Genomic DNA, 27811 nt, shown 5'->3' with positions numbered 1-27811 from the left:
CCGTTAAACCGCAACAGGAAGAAGAAAACCCCGCCCTTACGTCATGGCGGCCTGTGATTGGCGGAGATACGATTACGGAAGTGGAATTGGCCAATCAGGGACGGGGTGCGCCGCTTCTTCTGGATATCTCCGCTGGTGGGAAGAGGGGCTCTCCGTGAGGTGAGAAGAGCGGCCAGGCGTGACGTCACTCAGACCCCACAACATGGAGACTGGGGGGAGGGGAGCTCCATACCGGGACTGAGGGGAGTCCGGAGAACACCACGTGACTGACAGAGGGGAGGAGCATCGCCCACCCAACCCCCCTCTATTCCCCTCTCCCCATCCCCTCTCCATTCCCCGATCCCCATCCCCCCTCTCTCCCAAACTTCCTCTTTAAGAGGGCGGATATCCCCGATATTAACCCCAGGCCACGCCCCCAGACTGTACTATCACCTACGATGACCACGCCCCCATCCCCAGACTACTTCCACCAATGATGACCACACCCCCAGACCACCCCCACCACAGGCCACACCCCCAGACTACTTTCACCAATTACCACATCCCCAGACCCCACCCCAAACCTCCAGACCACGCTGTCACCAATGATGACCACACCCCCATCCCTAGGCCACACCCCCAGACTGTACTGTCACCAATGATGACCACACCTCCATCCCCAGGCCACGCCCCCATCCCCAGACTACCCCCACCCCCAGACCATGCCGTCACCAATCATAACCACACCCCCACCCCAGACCACACCCCCATCCCCAGACCCCACCCCCAGACCACGCCGCCACCAATCATAACCACACCCCATCCCCAGGCCATGCCCCCAGACGCCACCCCCAGACTACCCCCAGACCACGCCGTCACCAATCATAACCACACCCCCAGACTGTACTGTCACCAATGATGACCACACCTCCATCCCCAGGCCACACCCCCATCCCCAGACCCCACCCCTAGACTACCCCCACCCCCAGACCACGCCGTCACCAATCATAACCACACCCCCATCCCCAGGCCACACCCCCAGACTGTACTGTCACCAATGATGACCACACCTCCATCCCCAGACCACCCCCACCCCAGGCCACGCCCCCATCCCCAGACCCCACCCCTAGACTACAGCCACCCCCAGACCACGCCGTCACCAATCATAACCACACCCCCATCCCCAGGCCACACCCCCAGACTGTACTGTCACCAATGATGACCACACCTCCATCCCCAGGCCACACCCCCATCCCCAGACCCCACCCCTAGACTACCCCCACCCCCAGACCACGCCGTCACCAATCATAACCACACCCCCATCCCCAGGCCACACCCCCAGACTGTACTGTCACCAATGATGACCACACCTCCATCCCCAGACCACCCCCACCCCAGGCCACGCCCCCATCCCCAGACCCCACCCCTAGACTACAGCCACCCCCAGACCACGCCGTCACCAATCATAACCACACCCCCATCCCCAGGCCACACCCCCAGACTGTACTGTCACCAATGATGACCACACCTCCATCCCCAGACCACCCCCACCCCAGGCCACGCCCCCATCCCCAGACCCCACCCCTAGACTACAGCCACCCCCAGACCACGCCGTCACCAATCATAACCACACCCCCATCCCCAGGCCACACCCCCAGACTGTACTGTCACCAATGATGACCACACCTCCATCCCCAGGCCACACCCCCATCCCCAGACCCCACCCCTAGACTACCCCCACCCCCAGACCACGCCGTCACCAATCATAACCACACCCCCATCCCCAGGCCACACCCCCAGACTGTACTGTCACCAATGATGACCACACCTCCATCCCCAGACCACCCCCACCCCAGGCCACGCCCCCATCCCCAGACCCCACCCCTAGACTACAGCCACCCCCAGACCACGCCGTCACCAATCATAACCACACCCCCATCCCCAGGCCACACCCCCAGACTGTACTGTCACCAATGATGACCACACCTCCATCCCCAGACCACCCCCACCCCAGGCCACGCCCCCATCCCCAGACCCCACCCCTAGACTACAGCCACCCCCAGACCACGCCGTCACCAATCATAACCACACCCCCATCCCCAGGCCACACCCCCAGACTGTACTGTCACCAATGATGACCACACCTCCATCCCCAGACCACCCCCACCCCAGGCCACACCCCCATCCCCAGACCCCACCCCTAGACTACAGCCACCCCCAGACCACGCCGTCACCAATCATAACCACACCCCCATCCCCAGGCCACACCCCCAGACTGTACTGTCACCAATGATGACCACACCTCCATCCCCAGACCACCCCCACCCCAGGCCACGCCCCCATCCCCAGACCCCACCCCTAGACTACAGCCACCCCCAGACCACGCCGTCACCAATCATAACCACACCCCCATCCCCAGGCCACTCCCCCAGACTGTACTGTCACCAATGATGACCACACCCCCAGACCCCACCTCAAACCTCCAGACCACTAGGTCTCTTGTAGATCACCACCTACAAGAAACGTCTGACCTCTGTGATCACCAACAAGGGTTTCTCCACCAACTACTAAGGGGGTCAAATACTTATTTTACTCACTGAACTGCAACTCCATTTATAACATTTGTATTGTGTGATTTCTCTGGATTTTGGTTGATCTTCTGTCTCCATCATATAAAATACAATTATAGACCCTTCATTTCTATGTAAGGGGGCAAAACTTCCACCATCTGCAGGGGAGACGATCGTTATCCCCCCCCCCCGTATGATGGACCTCATTTACAGACCCCCGTTATTAGTGGTCTGCTGAGCAGTGATGATAACAGCCGATCCTCAGAGAAATGTTTGATCGGAGATGAGTTCCGAGGGTTCTATATTTTGGGGGAGGGGGTCTGTTCTATATTTTGGGGGAGGGGGTCTGTTCTATATTTTGGGGGAGGGAGGGGGTCTGTTCTATATTTTGGGGGAGGGGGTCTGTTCTATATTTTGGGGGAGGGGGTCTGTTCTATATTTTGGGGGAGGGGGTCTGTTCTATATTTTGGGGGCGGGGGAGGGGGGTCTGTTCTTCATTTTGGGGGAGGGGCTCTGTGTCCCCTCTCCTAACAAATGTCACTGCTGAAAGGAGAATTTTAAGGCCGCCCTTTGTCTTCTCACACAGATTTGGGGTGTCCAGACATCATTATCTCTTCTGCTGTTTCCACAGGTAACCCTGACCTCACAGGTGACCCCACCCTGCCGGTGACCCCAGTGATGGCCACTCCCTCCTCAGGTAAACACATTTCTGAATGCGTCAGTTAGTGTCACTCTGGGATGGAATTTAGTTCAATATGTCTGCAGGGGCCCTTTAATATGTGGGACCCTTGAGGAGAATTGGGGGTACATTAGGGGAAAGAATGGGGGAGGGGATATAAATAATTACCATTAACAGTTGCATAGCCTAAGCGACAGGTTCGCTTTATTGTCTTCTCCCCCCAACAAGAATTCCTCCATCATTTAGATACCCTGACAGGGCAAGAGGAGGAACATCTGTTCTGACCTCCCATGACAGGAAGTGTACATAGAATAGATAACACAGGAAGTGGGTTAAGGGTTGGGGATTCGGCTAATATTAGGGATTTGATGTTGGACTCATGATCAGGGTTGGGGATCTGCCCATACTTAGGGTTGTAGGTTGGCCCATTTTCAGGGTTGGGGGTTGGCCCATGTTTAGAGTTAGGGGTTGGCCCATACTTAGGGTTGTAGGTTGGCCCATGTTGAGGGTTGGCCAATGTTGGGGGTTGGCCCATGTTGAGGGTTGGGGGTTGGCCTATGTTGAGGGTTGGCCCATGTTGGGGGTTGGCTTATGTTGAGGGTTGGGGGTTGGCTTATGTTGAGGGTTGGGGGCTGGCTTATGTTGGGGGTTGGGGGTTGGCTTATGTTGAGGGTTGGGGGTTGGCTTATGTTGGGGGTTGGCTTATGTTGGGGGTTGGCTTATGTTGGGGGTTGGCTTATGTTCGGGGTTGGCTTATGTTCGGGGTTGGCCAATGTTCAGGGTTGGAGGTTGGCCCATGTTCAGATGGTTTGTTCACAATTGGGGGTTGGGTGTGAGGAACAATTTGGGGGTATCTGTTTTCTTGTTTGTGCTCTTTATGATGTCACTCCTCTCCTTGTCCCCTAAAGGCCGGAAACACTTTGGGGGTTGGCTGATGTTGGGGTCAGGGGTTAGCCCATGTTTAGGGTTGTAGGTTGGCCCGTGTTCAGGTTTCAGGGGTTGGCCTATATTGGGGGTTGGCCCATTTTAAGGGTTGGGGGTTGGCCAATATTTAGGGTTGTAGGTTGGCCCGTGTTCAGGTTTCGGGGGTTGGCCCATGTTGGGGGTTGGCCAATATTTAGGGTTGTAGGTTGGCCCATGTTCAGGTTTGGAGGGTTGGCCCATGTTGAAGGTTGGGGGTTGGCCCATGTTCAGGTTTGGGGGTTGGTCCATTGTCAGGATTGAGGGTTGGCCAATATTGACGGTTGGCTCATGTTCAGGTGTGGGGGTTGGCCTATGTTAAAGGTTGGGGGTTGGCCAATGTTGATGGTTGGTCCATGTTCAGGATTGAGGGTTGGCCAATGTTGATGGTTGGCCCATGTTCAGGGTTGGGGGTTGGCCCATGTTCAGGGTTGGGGGTTGGCCCATGTTCAGGGTTGGGGGTTGGTCCATGTTCAGGGTTGGGGGTTGGCCCATGTTCAGGGTTGGGGGTTGGCCCATGTTCAGGTTTGGGGGTTGGTCCATTGTCAGAATTGAGGGTTGGCCAATATTGACGGTTGGCTCATGTTCAGGTGTGGGGGTTGGCCTATGTTAAAGGTTGGGGGTTGGCCAATGTTGATGGTTGGTCCATGTTCAGGATTGAGGGTTGGCCAATGTTGACAGTTGGCCCATGTTCAGGGTTGTGGGTTGGCCCATGTTCAGGGTTGGGGGTTGGCCCATGTTCAGGGTTGGGGGTTGGCCCATGTTCAGGGTTGGGGGTTGGTCCAGGTTCAGGATTGAGGGTTGGCCAATGTTGACGGTTGGCCCATGTTCAGGGTTGGGGGTTGGCCCATGTTCAGGGTTGGGGGTTGGCCCATGTTCAGGGTTGGGGGTTGGCCCATGTTCAGGGTTGGGGGTTGGCCCATGTTCAGGGTTGGGGGTTGGCCCATGTTCAGGGTTGGGGGTTGGTCCATGTTCAGGGTTGGGGGTTGGCCCATGTTCAGGGTTGGGGGTTGGCCCATTGTCAGGATTGAGGGTTGGCCAATGTTGATGGTTGGCCCATGTTTAGGGTTGGGGGTTGGCCCATGTTCAGGGTTGGGGGTTGGCTCATGTTGGGGGTTGGCCCATGTTCCGGGTTGGGGGTTGGTCCAGGTTCAGGATTGAGGGTTGGCCAATGTTGACGGTTGGCCCATTTTCAGGGTTGGGGGTTGGCCCATGTTCAGGGTTGGGGGTTGGCTCATGTTGGGGGTTGGCCCATGTTCAGGGTTGGGGGTTGGTCCAGGTTCAGGATTGAGGGTTGGCCAATGTTGACGGTTGGCCCATGTTCAGGGTTGGGGGTTGGCCCATGTTCAGGGTTGGGGGTTGGCCCATGTTCAGGGTTGGGGGTTGGCCCATGTTCAGGGTTGGGGGTTGGCTCATGTTGGGGGTTGGCCCATGTTCAGGGTTGGGGGTTGGCTCATGTTCAGGGTTGAGGGATGGCCAATGTTGACGGTTGGCCCATGTTCAGGGTTTGGGGTTGGCCCATGTTCAGGGTTGAGGGTTGGCCAATGTTGACGGTTGGCCCATGTTCAGGGTTGGGGGTTGGCCCATGTTCAGGGTTGGGGGTTGGCTCATGTTGGGGGTTGGCCCATGTTCAGGGTTGGGGGTTGGCTCATGTTGGGGGTTGGCCCATGTTCAGGGTTGGGGGTTGGCACATGTTTAGGGTTGAGGGATGGCCAATGATGACGGTTGGCCCATGTTCAGGGTTTGGGGTTGGCCCATGTTCAGGGTTGGGGGTTGGCTCATGTTGGGGGTTGGCCCATGTTCAGGGTTGGGGGTTGGCTCATGTTGGGGGTTGGCCCATGTTCAGGGTTGGGGGTTGGTCCATGTTCAGGGTTGGAGGTTGGTCCAGGTTCAGGATTGAGGGTTGGCCAATGATGACGGTTGGCCCATGTTCAGGGTTTGGGGTTGGCCCATGTTCAGGGTTGGGGGTTGGCTCATGTTGGGGGTTGGCCCATGTTCAGGGTTGGGGGTTGGCTCATGTTGGGGGTTGGCCCATGTTCAGGGTTGGGGGTTGGTCCATGTTCAGGGTTGGAGGTTGGTCCAGGTTCAGGATTTAGGGTTGGCCAATGATGACGGTTGGCCCATGTTCTGGGTTGGGGGTTGGCTCATGTTAAAATGGTTTGCTCACAATTGGGGGTTGGGTGTGAGGAAATATTTGGGGGTATCTGTTTTCTTGCTTGTGCTCTTTATGATGTCACTCCTCTCCTTGTCCCCTAAAGGCCAGAAACACTTTGTGGACCAGCATAAAGAGGAACTGATCCGTCATATAGACAATGTAGATGTGGTCCTATCACAGCTGATGCAGGACAAAGTTCTCATCTCTGAGGATTTGGAAGCTGTGACCACCAAAAAAACGAGCCAGGATAGGATGAACAAACTCTTCTCCGTCATCCAGGACTGGACCAGCTCTCAGAAGGACAAACTCTACCAAGTGCTGAAAAGGAACTATCCGGCCACGGTGTCCATTATGGAGAAGAGCGTGGATGAAGGTACACCTACCTGCATGCGTAGTATCTTCCTGGTCAATGCGCTCTGGGCACCTGCACTACATGGCCAAAGAACTGTCCAACATCTGCCCTACAACCCAAGAGTATCAATATAAACTCCACCACCCATTGGCTGCCATGAAAACCTCCTCTGAGGGTCCTCTACATTTAAGCCCAACCAGTGTTCCAGAATCTAGAGGAGCTTTCCTGTTAAGGCCAAAGGTCAATATTAGGAGACCTGAGTAGGAAAGTATCGGAACGTCAGTCTGACCTCTCGTCACTAAACTAAGGCTATTCGTTTGGAGGCTGTCCTCCGTCCTCCATTACGGCCTTCACAGGAAAGCTCCTCTAGGTTCTGGAACATTGGTTGGGCTCACATGTAGAGGACCATCAGTGGAGGCTTTGATGGCAGCCAATGGAGGATGGGCTTTATATTGATACCCCTGGCTTGCAGACCAGATGTTGGACAGACTGGTGTCCTTTGGCCATGTAGTGCAGATTCCCATAGACAAGTACGTAGTTTTGGTGATGGTGAGTGTGGAGAGGACAATGGAGGGATGGTTCAAAGGTGGAGCAAAAGCTGAGAAGGACCTAGAAGAGAGGTCTAGACATTGGAGAAATGAAAGCTGGGGCCTGCAGAACCAGAATACCCATCGCCCTCTGTGCCCACCATGGCAGTTTATCCACTTAAGGACCCTTCCTTTCCTGGCACTCGTTGTTTTACAAGTGAAAATCTGTATTTTTTGGGGGGTTTTTGGTAGAAAATTCCTTAAAACCCTCAAATGTTATATTTTTTTTTTTAGCAGAGGCCCTAGAGAATAAAATGGCGGTCGCTGCAATTTTTTATCTGACTCGGTATTTGCGCAGAGTTTTTTGAAACACAGTTTTTTTTGGGGAAGAAATACACTTTAATTAATATTAATGTAAAAGAAACACAAAGTAATACCCAATTGTTTGGAAAAATGTAAAAAGATGATGTTACGCCGAGTAAATAGATACCTAACAAGTCACGCTTTAAAATTGCGCACGATCATGGAATGGCGCCAAACTGGGATACTTAAAAAATCTCCATAGGCGATGCTTTAAAAAATTTTTTCACAGGTTACCAGTTTAGAGTTACAGAGGAGGTCTAGAGCTAGAATTATTGCTCTCGCTATAAGGTTTGTGGTAGGGGTGCACCGAATGGGTTATTTGGTGCCGAAACCGATAATGAAAAATACACTAGGCCGAAAACCGAAACAGCACCGATACCGAAATATATTTAAAAAAAATATTTTTATACAGGAGATGGTCAGAGACTGGGGACATGGTACAGGAGATGATCAGAGACTGGGGACATGGTACAGGAGATGGTCAGAGACTGGGGACATGGTACAGGAGATGGTCAGAGACTGGGGACATGGTACGGGAGGTGGTCAGAGACTGGGGACATGGTACAGGAGGTGGTCAGAGACTGGGGACATGGTACAGGAGATGGTCAGAGACTGGGGACATGGTACAGGAGATGGTCAGAGACTGGGGACATGGTACAGGAGATGGTCAGAGACTGGGGACATGGTACAGGAGATGGTCAGAGACTGGGGACATGGTACAGGAGGTGGTCAGAGACTGGGGACATGGTACAGGAGATGATCAGAGACTGGGGACATGGTACAGGAGATGGTCAGAGACTGGGGACATGGTACAGGAGGTGGTCAGAGACTGGGGACATGGTACAGGAGATGGTCAGAGACTGGGGACATGGTACAGGAGGTGGTCAGAGACTGGGGACATGGTACAGGAGATGGTCAGAGACTGGGGACATGGTACAGGAGGTGGTCAGAGACTGGGGACATGGTACAGGAGGTGGTCAGAGACTGGGGACATGGTACAGGAGATGGTCAGAGACTGGGGACATGGTACAGGAGATGGTCAGAGACTGGGGACGTGGTACAGGAGGTGGTCAGAGACTGGGGACATGGTACAGGAGATGGTCAGAGACTGGGGACATGGTACAGGAGATGGTTAGAGACTGGGGACATGGTACAGGAGGTGGTCAGAGACTGGGGACATGGTACAGGAGACGGTCAGAGACTGGGGACATGGTACAGGAGGTGGTCAGAGACTGGGGACATGGTACAGGAGGTGGTCAGAGCCTGGAGACATGGTACAGGAGATGGTCAGAGACTGGGGACATGGTACAGGAGGTGGTCAGAGACTGGGGACATGGTACAGGAGATGGTCAAAGACTGGGGACATGGTACAGGAGATGGTCAGAGACTGGGGACATGGTACAGGAGATGGTCAGAGACTGCGGACATGGTACAGGAGGTGGTCAGAGACTGGGGACATGGTACAGGAGATGGTCAGAGACTGCGGACATGGTACAGGAGGTGGTCAGAGACTGGAGACATGGTACAGGAGGTGGTCAGAGACAGAGGACGTGGTACAGGAGGTGGTCAGAGACAGAGGACGTGGTACAGGAGGTGGTCAGAGACTGGGGACATGGTACAGGAGATGGTCAGAGACTGGGGACATGGTACAGGAGGTGGTCAGAGACTGGGGACATGGTACAGGAGGTGGTCAGAGACTGGGGACATGGTACAGGAGGTGGTCAGAGACTGGGGACATGGTACAGGAGATGGTCAAAGACTGGGGACATGGTACAGGAGATGGTCAGAGACTGGGGACATGGTACAGGAGGTGGTCAGAGACTGGGGACATGGTACAGGAGATGGTCAGAGACTGCGGACATGGTACAGGAGGTGGTCAGAGACTGGAGACATGGTACAGGAGGTGGTCAGAGACAGAGGACGTGGTACAGGAGGTGGTCAGAGACAGAGGACGTGGTACAGGAGATGGTCAGAGACTGGGGACATGGTACAGAAGGTGGTCAGAGACTGGGGACATGGTACAGGAGGTGGTCAGAGACTGGGGACATGGTACAGGAGGTGGTCAGAGACTGGGGACATGGTACAGGAGATGGTCAGAGACTGGGGACATGGTACAGGAGATGGTCAGAGACTGGGGACATGGTACAGGAGGTGGTCAGAGACTGGAGACATGGTACAGGAGGTGGTCAGAGACAGAGGACGTGGTACAGGAGGTGGTCAGAGACAGAGGACGTGGTACAGGAGGTGGTCAGAGACTGGAGACATGGTACAGGAGGTGGTCAGAGACAGGGGACATGGTACAGGAGGTGGTCAGAGACAGAGGACGTGGTACAGGAGGTGGTCAGAGACAGAGGACGTGGTACAGGAGGTGGTCAGAGACAGAGGACGTGGTACAGGAGGTGGTCAGAGACAGAGGACGTGGTACAGGAGGTGGTCAGAGACTGGAGACATGGTACAGGAGGTGGTCAGAGACAGAGGACGTGGTACAGGAGGTGGTCAGAGACAGAGGACGTGGTACAGGAGGTGTCCCCTATTGCAGCCAGAGTGTTCCCCCTTTTTGCAGCCTGTGAAGGGAAGAGAGGAGAGCCGCCTCCGCCGTCTGTTTGATCACAGCGCCGGGAACATCACAGCTTTCATTTCAGTAGCTGTGTGTTCCCGGCCGCGCGCCGTCACACGCAGCCCCTCCCCCTTGTCCGGGCACTTTGATGGACAGATCATCCGTCCAATCCTGCGGATGATCTGTCTATCTAAGTGCCCGGACAAGGGGGAGGGGCTGCGTGTGACGGCGCGCGGCTGGGAACACACAGCTACTGAAATGAAAGCTGTGATGTTCCCGGCGCTGTGATCAAACAGACGGCGGAGGCGGCTCTCCTGCCCTACAGGACACCCCCATGATGGGCGCCACCAGGGGCGGGGGGGGAAGAGCCCTGCCCCCACCTAGGCCACGCCCCATTTTCGGCTCCATTATCAGCCGTTTTTCTCTTTCTGCAAATTGCCAAAAAGGGCATTTACGGCCGATATGTTTCGGCGGCCGAAATTTCGGTGCATCCCTAATTTGTGGCGATACCTCACGTGTGGTGCGAACACCGTTTACATATCTTTAGGTTCGTTTCTGCTTGCGAGCATGGTAGGATGGGGGCGCTTTAATTATTATTATTATTATTATTTTTTTTTTTCCTTTACACTGTCCCTTTAATATTTTTTTTTCTTTTTTTTTACATTTTCCCTTTTTAATTAATTAATTTATTTATTTTTCTTTTACACTGTCCCTTTTTAATTATTTTTTTCCTTGCGTATTTTTTTTTTCTTTTTTTTTACACTGTCCCTTTATTTGTTTTTCTTATTTTTTTTTTGTTTTTTTTTACATTGTCCCTTCAAATTTATTTTTTTTTTCTTAATTAATTTTTTTCTTTTACACTGTCCCTTTAATTATTTTTTTCTTATTTATTTTATTTTGAAATACCAAATCTCTCCTCTACCCTTAAAAGCCCAAAAAAAAACCCTAAAACATTGATCTGATGCTTTAAAAAAATAAAATAAAAAAGGTTAACTTCCGCCTTAGACCGGAAGTGATGTCATGATGGTCCTCCTAAGTCAGTGATGGTGAACCTTGGAACCCCAGATGTTTTGGAACTACATGTCCCATGATGCTCAACTACACTGCAGAGTACATGAGCATCATGGGAAACGTAGTTCCAAAACATCTGGGGTGCCGAGGGTCGTCATCACTGTCCTAGGTCATAGAGGTGATCAGATACGATCTGGTCTCTCTTCACCTCTGTGGGAACCATCAGATCATTTCCCGGGGAACTACATTTCCCATGATGCTCAACTACACTGCAGAGTGCCAGAGCATCATGGGAAATGTAGTTCCAAAACATCTGGGGTGCCGAGGGTCGCCATCACTGTCCTAGGTCATAGAGGTGATCAGAGAGGATCTGGTCTCTCTTCACCTCTGTGGGAACCATCAGATCATTTCCCGGGGAACTACATTTCCCATGATGCTCAACTACACTGCAGAGTACATGAGCATCATGGGAAACGTAGTTCCATAACATCTGGGGTGCTGAGGTTCTCCATCACTGTCCTAGGTCATAGAGGTGATCAGAGAGGATCTGGTCTCTCTTCACCTCTGTTACCAGCTGTGGGAACCATCAGATCATTTCCCGGTTGCGCCGATAAAAACGGTAAGCCCGGGAAACACTGGTGAGAGGGGGGGGGGGGGGGGGTGATATTGATATTTGTCTTTTGACTTGACTTGACATATTCAAAATATCGATTTTATTTAAAAAAAAATTTTTTCCCCAAACAGTAACGGATGAAGAACTTCAAACGCACCAGGACGCATACAAGCAGAACATCAAATACCATTTTGAGTTAATAAAGGACCGGAACTTCCGCCTGGGGGAGAGCACCCCCCTGTGGAGGAGGTACACCCAGCTGGTGCTGTTGCTGAAGTTTCGGAGCGAAGAGGAGAAGAAGCGGGAGTTGAGTTCTTCGGGGGAGGAGCAAGCTCAAATACTGATTGACAGGTCTTCCGAGGAGTATTCTCCGACCACCATCGAGGAGCTGTTCAACCCGGGGGACTCCGGGGGCGTTCCAAAGACCGTCATCATACACGGGCCGGCCGGCATCGGGAAATCTCTCACCGGCCGCAAGATTATCTTCGACTGGGCCACCAGAAACCTCTACAAAGACAAGTTCGACTTCATGTTCTATCTAAGTTACAAGGATTTCACCAAGATCACCGGAAACCTCAGCCTAGTTGGACTTCTCAGCAAGACCAGCCGAGTGAATTTCCCCCCCCATGTCATGAGGCACATCCTGACCAATGGGGAAAGAGTCGGGTTCTTCATTGGCAGCTTTGACGAAATGAAGTGCAGTTTGAAGGAGCAGAGCGAGATCTGCCAAGACCCGTTCAAGGAGGCCAACAAAGATGTCCTCCTGAGGAGCCTCCTGAAGGGGCAGCTAGTCAAGGGAGCTTCTCTGATCATCACCACCAGACCCTTTCTACTGGAACAGCTGCAGGCGTTCCTACCAGATCTGCCCCGGCTTGTGGAAATCGTTGGGTATACCGCGGACGCCCGGGAGCATTACCTCCAGATGTACTTCGGGAAGAGAGAATCGGAGCAGGCCGTTGACATCACCAGGAGGAATGAGGTCCTCTTCAGTCTCTGCACGGTGCCGTTCATGTCTTGGGTCATCTCCACTGTCACCAAACAACAGCTTTCCAAGTATCCCTCCAATTTCCCAACGGACACCGCCATGTTCCTCTACTACCTAAAGGGTATGATCCTGTACCACAGCAGGAGCGGCGGTGCGCTTCACTGCCTGAAGAAGGTCTGCGCCTTGGCCAATGAAGGCGTTTTGAACCGAAAGGTCCTCTTCGAAGAAGAAGACCTGAGAAGACACAAACTTTCCGTGTCTCAGGTGGAATCCGTATTCCTGAGCCACGTCTTCTTCCACGGCGACATCGGGAAGCGCACCTGTTACAGCTTTGTCCATCACAGCTATCAGGAGTTCCTGGCTGTGCTGCACTACACCATGCCCGGGGAGGGCGACAGCGCCAAATCCGGAACGAGGGTGGTGAGAGAGAGTACTTACCTGCCGGAGATCTGTAAGGGACAATCCTTAATGGACCTGCTGAAAAAACACCCCCATATGGCCTTGTCCGCCAGATTTCTCTTCGGCCTCCTAAATCGAGCGCAGATCGACGACTTCAACCAGAGCGTCGACTCTAACCTGTCCTTCCAAGGCACCACGGCCATGATCGACTGGCTCTTTGGGGGCGAGATAACGGAGTTCTGTACGGAGCACATGTTGTTCCTGTACGAGACGCGGGATGACGAGTTCATGCAGTACGTGGTGTCTCGTGCCGTCAATCTGACCTTCTCGCAGTGCCAGAAACCCGACAACTGGGTTTACCAACTGGCCTTCTGCTTGAAGGCATGTGAGGGCAAGAAAGTCACTCTGTCCGGGTATGTGCTGCATAAGGAACACATGTCTGCCTTAGTTCCTGTGCTGAAGAAGTGTTCCCAGGTTTGGTAAGTGTCCAAGGGATCAGGACTTACCTTCCATTATTGGGGACCCGCTTTTTCTTCTGGGAGTTTCCTGAACTTGTGTTATTTATTGCAGCTTTCGCAGTTGTCGCTTCGCGGATGACGTGAACTCTACTTCTGGCTGGAAAAACTCGTCGCTTGCATCGCTGGTCATCCAAGACAGTAGAATCGAAGACTTGTGGTAAGAAGGAGTCCTTGTTTCCATTATCACCTATATGTAGGAGACCCCTTTAACCTAAGAGACCTTTCATAACCCCGACCATACCTGTACAGTACTGGAGACACCCCACACCATACCTGTACAGTACTGGAGACACCCCACACCATACCTGTACAGTACTGGAGGAACCTCACACCATACCTGTACAGTACTGGAGACACCCCACACCATACCTGTACAGTACTGTAGGCACCTCACACCATACCTGTACAGTACTGGAGACACCCCACACCATACCTGTACAGTACTGGAGACACTCCACACCATACCTGTACAGTACTGGAGGAACCTCACACCATACCTGTACAGTACTGGAGGAACCTCACACCATACCTGTACAGTACTGGAGGAACCTCACACCATACCTGTACAGTACTGGAGGAACCTCACACCATACCTGTACAGTACTGGAGGAACCTCACACCATACCTGTACAGTACTGGAGGAACCTCACACCATACCTGTACAGTACTGTAGGCACCTCACACCATACCTGTACAGTACTGGAGACACCTCACACCATACCTGTACAGTACTGTAGGCACCTCACACCATACCTGTACAGTACTGGAGACACCCCACACCATACCTGTACAGTACTGGAGGAACCCCACACCATACCTGTACAGTACTGGAGACACCTCACACCATACCTGTACAGTACTGGAGACACCCCACACCATACCTGTACAGTACTGGAGACGCCTCACACCGTACCTGTACAGTACTGGAGACACCCCACACCATACCTGTACAGTACTGGAGGAACCTCACACCATACCTGTACAGTACTGGAGGAACCTCACACCATACCTGTACAGTACTGGAGGAACCTCACACCATACCTGTACAGTACTGGAGACACCCCACACCATACCTGTACAGTACTGGAGACACCTCACACCATACCTGTACAGTACTGGAGACACCCCACACCATACCTGTACAGTACTGGAGACACCTCACACCATACCTGTACAGTACTGGAGACACCCCACACCATACCTGTACAGTACTGGAGGAACCTCACACCATACCTGTACAGTACTGGAGGAACCTCACACCATACCTGTACAGTACTGGAGACACCCCACACCATACCTGTACAGTACTGTAGGCACCTCACACCATACCTGTACAGTACTGGAGACACCCCACACCATACCTGTACAGTACTGGAGGAACCTCACACCATACCTGTACAGTCCTATGGGCTCTGCGTTGGATATAGAAATGGATGGGGGTTGGGTTGTGTCCTTTGGACTGTGTGTTGGATGTAGAAATGGATCGGGTTGGGCTGTGTCCTATGGGCTGTGTGTTGAACATAGAGTCGGGATTGGGTCAGGTTGTGTCCTATGGGCTGTGTGTTGGATGTAGAAATGGATGGGGGTTGGGTTGTGTCCTATGGACTGTGTGTTGGACATAGAGTCGGGTTTGGGTCGGGTTGTGTCCTATGGACTGTGTGTTGGATGTAGAAATGGATGGGGGTCGGGTTGTGTCCTATGGACTGTGTGTTGGAAATAGAAATGGATGGGGGTCAGGTTGTGTCCTATGGGCTGTGTGTTGGATATTGAAATGGATGGGGGTTGGGCTGTGTCCTATGGGCTGTGTGTTGGACATAGAGTCGGGTTTGGGTCGGGTTGTGTCCTATGGACTGTGTGTTGGAAATAGAAATGGATGGGGGTTGGGTTGTGTCCTATGGGCTGTGTGTTGGATATAGAAATGGATGGGGGTCGGGTTGTGTCCTATGGACTGTGTGTTGGATGTAGAAATGGATGGGGGTCGGGTTGTGTCCTATGGACTGTGTGTTGGATGTAGAAATGGATGGGGGTCGGGTTGTGTCCTATGGACTGTGTGTTGGAAATAGAAATGGATGGGGGTCAGGTTGTGTCCTATGGACTGTGTGTTGGAAATAGGACACAACCTGACCCCCATCCATTTCTATTTCCAACACACAGCCCATAGGACACAGCCCAACCCCCATCCATTTCTATATCCAACACACAGCCCACAGGACACAACCCAACCCCCATCCATTTCTATATCCAACACACAGCCCATAGGACACAACCTGACCCCCATCCATTTCTATGGGCTGTGTGTTGGATATAAAAATGGATGGGGGTTGGGTTGTGTCCTGTGGGCTGTGTGTTGGATATAGAAATGGATGGGGGTTGGGCTGTGTCCTATGGGCTGTGTGTTGGATATAGAAATGGATGGGGGTTGGGCTGTGTCCTATGGGCTCTGTGTTGGACATAGACTTGGGTTTGGGTTGGGTTGTGTCTTATGGGCTGTGTGTTGGACATAGAGTTGGGTTTGGGTTGGGTTGTGTCCTATGGGCTGTGTGTTGGACATAGAGTTGGGTTTGGGTTGGGTTGTGTCCTATGGGCTGTGTGTTGGGCATAGAGTTGGGTTTGGGTCGGGTTGTGTCCTATGGGCTGTGTGTTGGACATAGAGTTGGGCTTAGGTTGGGTTGTGTCCTATGGACTGTGTGTTGGATATAGAAATGGATGGGGGTTGGGCTGTGTCCTATGGGCTGTGTGTTGGATATAGAAATGGATGGGGGTTGGGCTGTGTCCTATGGGCTGTGTGTTGGGCATAGAGTTGGGTTTGGGTCGGGTTGTGTCCTATGGGCTGTGTGTTGGGTTTGGGTTGGGTTGTGTCCTATGGGCTGTGTGTTGGACATAGAGTTGGGTTTGGGTCGGGTTGTGTCCTATGGGCTGTGTGTTGGGCATAGAGTTGGGTTTGGGTTGGGTTGTGTCCTATGGGCTGTGTGTTGGACATAGAGTTGGGTTTGGGTTGGGTTGTGTCCTATGGGCTGTGTGTTGGATATAGAAATGGATGGGGGTTGGGCTGTGTCCTATGGGCTGTGTGTTGGACATAGAGTTGGGTTTGGGTCAGGTTGTGTCCTATGGGCTGTGTGTTGGACATAGAGTTGGGTTTGGGTTGGGTTGTGTCCTATGGGCTGTGTGTTGGATATAGAAATGGATGGGGGTTGGGCTGTGTCCTATGGGCTGTGTGTTGGACATAGAGTTGGGTTTGGGTCGGGTTGTGTCCTATGGGCTGTGTGTTGGACATAGAGTTGGGTTTGGTTCGGGTTGTGTCCTATGGGCTGTGTGTTGGACATAGATTTGGGTTTGGGTCGGGTTGTGTCCTATGGGCTGTGTGTTGGACATAGAGTTGGGTTTGGGTCGGGTTGTCTCCTATGGGCTGTGTGTTGGATATAGAAATGGATGGGGGTCGGGTTGTGTCCTATGGGCTGTGTGTTGGACATAGAGTTGGGTTTGGGTCGGGTTGTGTCCTATGGGCTGTGTGTTGGACATAGAGTTGGGTTTGGGTCGGGTTGTCTCCTATGCATTGCATGTGATAGGCAGGTTTTATCTCTATCCATCACTGTAATAATTTCTCACCTTCTCTCTGTCCAGCCTGTTGGGTTGTATTTTGCCCACTTCTACTTGTGAAGTCCTTGACAACGCTACCAAGAAAAGCCGCAGTCTCTCCATACTTTATGTAATGTTTAAAGTTAATACCAAGAAGGAACATGAAGAAATGAGACGCTACCATCAGGTCTTTAAATCTCCAGAATGCACAGTGTCAACCAAGAAGTACGTCTGTGTGTGTTTGTGTGTGAGAGACTCTCCTGTAAACTGAGGCCTTGTCCATTGTGTCAGTGTAGGAGCCCACAAGGAGGCCGCCCTTGGAAGCTCATATATTTCATGTATAAAATAGACTGAGTCTGAGGATGACGGATGATTCTCTGTCTCCTCAGTGAGGACCACAGTCCCCGTATAATGTCCATATACCAGAGAAGACATGAAATACAACCATTGTCTCCTCTGTGAGGACCACAGTCCTTGTATAATGTCCATATACCAGAGAAGACATGAAATACAACCATTGTCTCCTCTGTGAGGACCACAGTCCCTGTATAATGTCCATATACCAGAGAAGACATGAAATACAACCATTGTCTCCTCAGTGAGGACCACAGTCCTTGTATAATGTCCATATACCAGAGAAGACATGAAATACAACCATTGTCCCCTCAGTGAGGACCACAGTCCCTGTATAATGTCCATATACCAGAGAAGACATGAAATACAACCATTGTCTCCTCTGTGAGGACCACAGTCCCTGTATAATGTCCATATACCAGAGAAGACATGAAATACAACCATTGTCTCCTCAGTGGGGACCACAGTCCTTGTATAATGTCCATATACCAGAGAAGACATGAAATACAACCATTGTCTCCTCTGTGAGGACCACAGTCCTTGTATAATGTCCATATACCAGAGAAGACATGAAATACAACCATTGTCTCCTCAGTGAGGACCACAGTCCTTGTATAATGTCCATATACCAGAGAAGACATGAAATACAACCATTGTCTCCTCAGTGAGGACCACAGTCCTTGTATAATGTCCATATACCAGAGAAGACATGAAATACGACCATTGTCTCCTCAGTGGGGACCACAGTCCTTGTATAATGTCCATATACCAGAGAAGACATGAAATACAACCATTGTCTCCTCAGTGAGGACCACAGTCCTTGTATAATGTCCATATACCAGAGAAGACATGAAATACAACCATTGTCTCCTCAGTGAGGACCACAGTCCTTGTATAATGTCCATATACCAGAGAAGACATGAAATACAACCATTGTCTCCTCAGTGAGGACCACAGTCCTTGTATAATGTCCATATACCAGAGAAGACATGAAATACAACCATTGTCTCCTCAGTGGGGACCACAGTCCTTGTATAATGTCCATATACCAGAGAAGACATGAAATACAACCATTGTCTCCTCAGTGAGGACCACAGTCCTTGTATAATGTCCATATACCAGAGAAGACATGAAATACGACCATTGTCTCCTCAGTGGGGACCACAGTCCTTGTATAATGTCCATATACCAGAGAAGACATGAAATACAACCATTGTCTCCTCAGTGAGGACCACAGTCCTTGTATAATGTCCATATACCAGAGAAGACATGAAATACAACCATTGTCTCCTCAGTGAGGACCACAGTCCTTGTATAATGTCCATATACCAGAGAAGACATGAAATACAACCATTGTCTCCTCTGTGAGGACCACAGTCCCTGTATAATGTCCATATACCAGAGAAGACATGAAATACAACCATTGTCTCCTCAGTGAGGACCACAGTCCTTGTATAATGTCCATATACCAGAGAAGACATGAAATACAACCATTGTCTCCTCTGTGAGGACCACGGTCCCCATATAATGTCCATATACCAGAGAAGACATGAAATACAACCATTGTCTCCTCTGTGAGGACCACAGTCCTTGTATAATGTCCATATACCAGAGAAGACATGAAATACAACCATTGTCTCCTCAGTGAGGACCACAGTCCCTGTATAATGTCCATATACCAGAGAAGACATGAAATACAACCATTGTCTCCTCTGTGAGGACCACAGTCCCCATATAATGTCCATATACCAGAGAAGACATGAAATACAACCATTGTCTCCTCAGTGAGGACCACAGTCCTTGTATAATGTCCACATACCAGAGAAGACATGAAATACAACCATTGTCTCCTCAGTGGGGACCACAGTCCTTGTATAATGTCCATATACCAGAGAAGACATGAAATACAACCATTGTCTCCTCAGTGGGGACCACAGTCCTTGTATAATGTCCACATACCAGAGAAGACATGAAATACAACCATTGTCTCCTCAGTGAGGACCACAGTCCCTGTATAATGTCCATATACCAGAGAAGACATGAAATACAACCATTGTCTCCTCTGTGAGGACCACAGTCCCCATATAATGTCCATATACCAGAGAATACATGAAATACAACCATTGTCTCCTCAGTGAGGACCACAGTCCCTGTATAATGTCCATATACCAGAGAAGACATGAAATACAACCATTGTCTCCTCTGTGAGGACCACAGTCCCTGTATAATGTCCATATACCAGAGAAGACATGAAATACAACCATTGTCTCCTCTGTGGGGACCACAGTCCTTGTATAATGTCCATATACCAGAGAAGACCTGAAATACAACCATTGTCTCCTCAGTGAGGACCACAGTCCTTGTATAATGTCCATATACCAGAGAAGACATGAAATACAACCATTGTCTCCTCAGTGGGGACCACAGTCCTTGTATAATGTCCACATACCAGAGAAGACATGAAATACAACCATTGTCTCCTCAGTGAGGACCACAGTCCTTGTATAATGTCCACATACCAGAGAAGACATGAAATACAACCATTGTCTCCTCTGTGAGGACCACGGTCCCCATATAATGTCCATATACCAGAGAAGACATGAAATACAACCATTGTCTCCTCAGTGAGGACCACAGTCCTTGTATAATGTCCACATACCAGAGAAGACATGAAATACAACCATTGTCTCCTCTGTGAGGACCACGGTCCCCATATAATGTCCATATACCAGAGAAGACATGAAATACAACCATTGTCTCCTCAGTGAGGACCACAGTCCTTGTATAATGTCCATATACCAGAGAAGACATGAAATACAACCATTGTCTCCTCAGTGAGGACCACAGTCCTTGTATAATGTCCATATACCAGAGAAGACATGAAATACAACCATTGTCTCCTCTGTGAGGACCACGGTCCCCATATAATGTCCATATACCAGAGAAGACATGAAATACAACCATTGTCTCCTCTGTGAGGACCACGGTCCCCATATAATGTCCATATACCAGAGAAGACATGAAATACAACCATTGTCTCCTCTGTGAGGACCACAGTCCTTGTATAATGTCCATATACCAGAGAAGACATGAAATACAACCATTGTCTCCTCTGTGAGGACCACAGTCCTTGTATAATGTCCATATACCAGAGAAGACATGAAATACAACCATTGTCTCCTCTGTGAGGACCACAGTCCTTGTATAATGTCCATATACCAGAGAAGACATGAAATACAACCATTGTCTCCTCAGTGAGGACCACAGTCCTTGTATAATGTCCATATACCAGAGAAGACATGAAATACAACCATTGTCTCCTCAGTGAGGACCACAGTCCTTGTATAATGTCCATATACCAGAGAAGACATGAAATACAACCATTGTCTCCTCTGTGAGGACCACAGTCCCTGTATAATGTCCATATACCAGAGAAGACATGAAATACAACCATTGTCTCCTCTGTGAGGACCACAGTCCTTGTATAATGTCCATATACCAGAGAATACATGAAATACAACCATTGTCTCCTCAGTGAGGACCACAGTCCTTGTATAATGTCCATATACCAGAGAAGACATGAAATACAACCATTGTCTCCTCAGTGGGGACCACAGTCCTTGTATAATGTCCACATACCAGAGAAGACATGAAATACAACCATTGTCTCCTCAGTGAGGACCACAGTCCTTGTATAATGTCCATATACCAGAGAAGACATGAAATACAACCATTGTCTCCTCTGTGAGGACCACAGTCCTTGTATAATGTCCATATACCAGAGAAGACATGAAATACAACCATTGTCTCCTCAGTGAGGACCACAGTCCTTGTATAATGTCCATATACCAGAGAAGACATGAAATACAACCATTGTCTCCTCTGTGAGGACCACGGTCCCCATATAATGTCCATATACCAGAGAAGACATGAAATACAACCATTGTCTCCTCTGTGAGGACCACAGTCCTTGTATAATGTCCATATACCAGAGAAGACATGAAATACAACCATTGTCTCCTCAGTGAGGACCACAGTCCCTGTATAATGTCCATATACCAGAGAAAACATGAAATACAACCATTGTCTCCTCAGTGAGGACCACAGTCCTTGTATAATGTCCATATACCAGAGAAGACATGAAATACAACCATTGTCTCCTCTGTGAGGACCACGGTCCCCATATAATGTCCATATACCAGAGAAGACATGAAATACAACCATTGTCTCCTCAGTGAGGACCACAGTCCTTGTATAATGTCCATATACCAGAGAAGACATGAAATACAACCATTGTCTCCTCTGTGAGGACCACAGTCCTTGTATAATGTCCATATACCAGAGAAGACATGAAATACAACCATTGTCTCCTCTGTGAGGACCACAGTCCTTGTATAATGTCCATATACCAGAGAAGACATGAAATACAACCATTGTCTCCTCAGTGAGGACCACAGTCCCTGTATAATGTCCATATACCAGAGAAGACATGAAATACAACCATTGTCTCCTCAGTGAGGACCACAGTCCTTGTATAATGTCCATATACCAGAGAAGACATGAAATACGACCATTGTCTCCTCAGTGAGGACCACAGTCCTTGTATAATGTCCATATACCAGAGAATACATGAAATACAACCATTGTCTCCTCTGTGAGGACCACAGTCCTTGTATAATGTCCATATACCAGAGAAGACATGAAATACAACCATTGTCTCCTCAGTGAGGACCACAGTCCTTGTATAATGTCCATATACCAGAGGAGACATGAAATACAACCATTGTCTCCTCAGTGAGGACCACAGTCCTTGTATAATGTCCATATACCAGAGGAGACATGAAATACAACCATTGTCTCCTCAGTGAGGACCACAGTCCTTGTATAATGTCCATATACCAGAGAAGACATGAAATACAACCATTGTCTCCTCTGTGAGGACCACAGTCCCCGTATAATGTCCATATACCAGAGAAGACATGAAATACAACCATTGTCTCCTCAGTGAGGACCACAGTCCTTGTATAATGTCCATATACCAGAGAAGACATGAAATACAATCATTGTCTCCTCAGTGAGGACCACAGTCCCTGTATAATGTCCATATACCAGAGAAGACCTGAAATACAACCATTGTCTCCTCTGTGAGGACCACAGTCCTTGTATAATGTCCATATACCAGAGAAGACCTGAAATACAACCATTGTCTCCTCTGTGAGGACCACAGTCCCTGTATAATGTCCATATACCAGAGAAGACATGAAATACAACCATTGTCTCCTCAGTGAGGACCACAGTCCTTGTATAATGTCCATATACCAGAGAAGACCTGAAATACAACCATTGTCTCCTCTGTGAGGACCACAGTCCTTGTATAATGTCCATATACCAGAGAAGACATGAAATACAACCATTGTCCCCTCAGTGAGGACCACAGTCCTTGTATAATGTCCATATACCAGAGAAGACATGAAATACAACCATTGTCTCCTCAGTGAGGACCACAGTCCCTGTATAATGTCCATATACCAGAGAAGACATGAAATACAACCATTGTCTCCTCAGTGAGGACCACAGTCCTTGTATAATGTCCATATACCAGAGAAGACATGAAATACAACCATTGTCTCCTCTGTGAGGACCACAGTCCCTGTATAATGTCCATATACCAGAGAAGACATGAAATACAACCATTGTCTCCTCTGTGAGGACCACAGTCCCCGTATAATGTCCATATACCAGAGAAGACATGAGATACAACCATTGTCTCCTCAGTGAGGACCACAGTCCTTGTATAATGTCCATATACCAGAGAAGACATGAAATACAACCATTGTCTCCTCTGTGAGGACCACAGTCCCCGTATAATGTCCATATACCAGAGAAGACATGAAATACAACCATTGTCTCCTCAGTGAGGACCACAGTCCTTGTATAATGTCCATATACCAGAGAAGACATGAAATACAACCATTGTCTCCTCAGTGAGGACCACAGTCCTTGTATAATGTCCATATACCAGAGAAGACATGAAATACGACCATTGTCTCCTCAGTGAGGACCACAGTCCTTGTATAATGTCCATATACCAGAGAAGACCTGAAATACAACCATTGTCTCCTCTGTGAGGACCACAGTCCTTGTATAATGTCCATATACCAGAGAAGACATGAAATACAACCATTGTCTCCTCTGTGAGGACCACAGTCCCCGTATAATGTCCATATACCAGAGAAGACATGAAATACAACCATTGTCTCCTCAGTGAGGACCACAGTCCTTGTATAATGTCCATATACCAGAGAAGACATGAAATACAACCATTGTCTCCTCAGTGAGGACCACAGTCCTTGTATAATGTCCATATACCAGAGAAGACATGAAATACAACCATTGTCTCCTCAGTGAGGACCACAGTCCTTGTATAATGTCCATATACCAGAGAAGACATGAAATACGACCATTGTCTCCTCTGTGAGGACCACAGTCCCTGTATAATGTCCATATACCAGAGAAGACATGAAATACAACCATTGTCTCCTCTGTGAGGACCACGGTCCCTGTATAATGTCCATATACCAGAGAAGACATGAAATACAACCATTGTCTCCTCAGTGAGGACCACAGTCCCTGTATAATGTCCATATACCAGAGAAGACATGAAATACAACCATTGTCTCCTCTGTGGGGACCACAGTCCTTGTATAATGTCCATATACCAGAGAAGACATGAAATACAACCATTGTCTCCTCAGTGAGGACCACAGTCCTTGTATAATGTCCATATACCAGAGAAGACATGAAATACAACCATTGTCTCCTCTGTGGGGACCACAGTCCTTGTATAATGTCCATATACCAGAGAAGACATGAAATACAACCATTGTCTCCTCAGTGAGGACCACAGTCCTTGTATAATGTCCATATACCAGAGAAGACATGAAATACAACCATTGTCTCCTCAGTGGGGACCACAGTCCTTGTATAATGTCCATATACCAGAGAAGACATGAAATACAACCATTGTCTCCTCTGTGAGGACCACAGTCCCTGTATAATGTCCATATACCAGAGAAGACATGAAATACAACCATTGTCTCCTCAGTGAGGACCACAGTCCTTGTATAATGTCCATATACCAGAGAAGACATGAGATACAACCATTGTCTCCTCAGTGAGGACCACAGTCCTTGTATAATGTCCATATACCAGAGAAGACATGAAATACAACCATTGTCTCCTCAGTGAGGACCACAGTCCTTGTATAATGTCCATATACCAGAGAAGACATGAAATACAACCATTGTCTCCTCTGTGAGGACCACAGTCCCCGTATAATGTCCATATACCAGAGAAGACATGAGATACAACCATTGTCTCCTCAGTGAGGACCACAGCCCTTGTATAATGTCCATATACCAGAGAAGACATGAAATACAACCATTGTCTCCTCTGTGAGGACCACAGTCCTTGTATAATGTCCATATACCAGAGAAGACATGAAATACAACCATTGTCCCCTCAGTGAGGACCACAGTCCTTGTATAATGTCCATATACCAGAGAAGACATGATTACAACCATTGTCTCCTCTGTGAGGACCACAGTCCTTGTATAATGTCCATATACCAGAGAAGACATGAAATACAACCATTGTCTCCTCAGTGAGGACCACAGTCCCCGTATAATGTCCATATACCAGAGAAGACATGAAATACAACCATTGTCTCCTCTGTGAGGACCACAGTCCCCGTATAATGTCCATATACCAGAGAAGACATGAAATACAACCATTGTCTCCTCTGTGAGGACCACAGTCCCCGTATAATGTCCATATACCAGAGAAGACATGAAATACAACCATTGTCTCCTCTGTGAGGACCACAGTCCTTGTATAATGTCCATATACCAGAGAAGACATGAGATACAACCATTGTCTCCTCAGTGAGGACCACAGTCCTTGTATAATGTCCATATACCAGAGAAGACATGAAATACAACCATTGTCTCCTCAGTGAGGACCACAGTCCTTGTATAATGTCCATATACCAGAGAAGACATGATTACAACCATTGTCTCCTCTGTGAGGACCACAGTCCTTGTATAATGTCCATATACCAGAGAAGACATGAAATACAACCATTGTCTCCTCAGTGAGGACCACAGTCCCCGTATAATGTCCATATACCAGAGAAGACATGAAATACAACCATTGTCTCCTCTGTGAGGACCACAGTCCCCGTATAATGTCCATATACCAGAGAAGACATGAAATACAACCATTGTCTCCTCAGTGAGGACCACAGTCCCTGTATAATGTCCATATACCAGAGAAGACCTGAAATACAACCATTGTCTCCTCAGTGAGGACCACAGTCCCCGTATAATGTCCATATACCAGAGAAGACATGAAATACAACCATTGTCTCCTCTGTGAGGACCACAGTCCCTGTATAATGACCATATACCAGAGAAGACATGAAATACAACCATTGTCTCCTCAGTGAGGACCACAGTCCTTGTATAATGTCCATATACCAGAGAAGACATGAAATACAACCATTGTCTCCTCTGTGAGGACCACAGTCCCTGTATAATGTCCATATACCAGAGAAGACATGAGATACAACCATTGTCTCCTCTGTGAGGACCACAGTCCCTGTATAATGTCCATATACCAGAGAAGACATGAAATACAACCATTGTCTCCTCTGTGAGGACCACAGTCCCTGTATAATGACCATATACCAGAGAAGACATGAAATACAACCATTGTCTCCTCTGTGAGGACCACAGTCCCTGTATAATGACCATATACCAGAGAAGACATGAAATACAACCATTGTCTCCTCTGTGAGGACCACAGTCCCTGTATAATGACCATATACCAGAGAAGACATGAAATACAACCATTGTCTCCTCAGTGAGGACCACAGTCCTTGTATAATGTCCATATACCAGAGAAGACATGAAATACAACCATTGTCTCCTCAGTGAGGACCACAGTCCTTGTATAATGTCCATATACCAGAGAAGACATGAAATACAACCATTGTCTCCTCTGTGAGGACCACAGTCCTTGTATAATGTCCATATACCAGAGAAGACATGAAATACAACCATTGTCTCCTCTGTGAGGACCACAGTCCTTGTATAATGTCCATATACCAGAGAAGACATGAAATACAACCATTGTCACCTCGGGGGGGGGGGCTGGATGGGGGTTGGGGGGGACAGTCCCTGTATAGTGTCCATATATCTTTGATGAAAGGCTCGGACTTTATCTTCTGATGTCACATATAATTCTAGTCCCGAGCCTCGTAGAATATCCAGACCTCTCTATCTCCATCATTCCATCTATAGAAGGCGGTGCGAATGGTCGTTGACCTGAACTCTTCTCTTTCTCTGCTTCCAGGATGATGGGTAAAACCTGGTTCATGATGAGGTGCAAGCGGGAGAAAGCCCCCTCCTATGACATGGGACCACATATGAGGTGGGACATGTTTGACCCGGACGACTTTCCCTTCGACTTCCGCTCACGGATCCTGTTTTCACGCCGACACCTGTGATCTCCTCTTGTCCTGGGAGGCCGGCACAACCTTTTCTTTTTTTTATACATTGAGAGATGAGCGCTTTTTAAATTTTTTTTTTTTAAAGCTGATCCCTTTTATTCTATAAATTACAAATCCGTATATTTAGATGGGATGTCTATTTTATATTTCCAGAAATTATTAATTACAAGTTTCTGAGTTTATTTTCTGATTAAATCTTTTTATTATCTCTATGGTTGACTTTTGATATTCTTAGCCGATCCATTGTGTTTTTTATTTAATATTGAGAGTTGGGGCCTCTGTAACTGTATGGGAACTGGATGGAAGAGTGGCAGATCGATGGGCGCCAGATAAGGAGCGCTGGATGGAAGGGTACCAGAGGGAAGACTGGTGGATTAAGGAGTGTCAGATCGATGGGCACCAAATAAGGAGCACAAAATGGAAGAGCATCGACAAATAAGGTGCCAGATGGAAGACCAATGGACTGAAGAACACCAGATCGTTGGGCATCAGATGAGGAGCGCTGGGTGGAAGAGCACTAAATGGAAAGGTGCTGGATGGAACAATGCTGGATTGAAGAGAACCAGATCGATGGGCACCAGATGAGGAGCACTGAATGGAAGAGTATTGACAAATAAGGTACCAGATGGAAAACCAATGAAC

The 27811-nt window shown here is 49.0% G+C and overlaps 2 protein-coding genes across 3 annotated transcripts in view; both read left to right on the top strand.

Annotated features, from left to right (window-relative positions):
- The window catches only part of LOC143960006 (uncharacterized), a 269947-nt gene that overhangs the window by 23260 nt on the left and 218876 nt on the right, over positions 1-27811 (top strand). The gene's annotated exons all lie outside the window — the stretch shown is intronic.
- On the top strand, positions 16-27381 carry LOC143959993 (NACHT, LRR and PYD domains-containing protein 3-like). 2 transcript variants are annotated; one of them, XM_077468239.1, is made up of 7 exons: positions 16-159; positions 3181-3246; positions 6447-6716; positions 11898-13629; positions 13721-13825; positions 17290-17469; positions 27013-27381. In XM_077468239.1, exons 2-7 carry the CDS (start codon positions 3228-3230, stop codon positions 27164-27166), a joined length of 2460 nt encoding a protein of 819 aa, XP_077324365.1. In that variant the 5' UTR covers positions 16-159; positions 3181-3227; the 3' UTR covers positions 27167-27381. The 2 variants fall into 2 exon arrangements, with proteins under 2 accessions (XP_077324365.1, XP_077324366.1); XM_077468240.1 differs by lacking the exon at positions 16-159 and adding an exon at positions 2407-2554.

Source organism: Lithobates pipiens, unplaced genomic scaffold (genome assembly GCF_037356315.1).
Source record: "Lithobates pipiens isolate NorthernLeopardFrog02 unplaced genomic scaffold, aLitPip1_a1.2 Scaffold_79, whole genome shotgun sequence".
Taxonomy (NCBI): Eukaryota; Metazoa; Chordata; class Amphibia; order Anura; family Ranidae; genus Lithobates; species Lithobates pipiens.
The sequence above is the reverse complement of the archived record's forward strand: the minus strand, read 5'-3'. Positions and strand labels throughout refer to the sequence as shown.

Coding starts and splice junctions, on each gene's coding strand:
- LOC143959993 (XM_077468239.1), top strand. Junction 13,826..17,289: donor AGTAGAATCGAAGACTTGTG/GTAAGAAGGAGT, acceptor CTCTCTGTCCAG/CCTGTTGGGTTGTATTTTGC. Junction 17,470..27,012: donor TGCACAGTGTCAACCAAGAA/GTACGTCTGTGT, acceptor CTCTGCTTCCAG/GATGATGGGTAAAACCTGGT.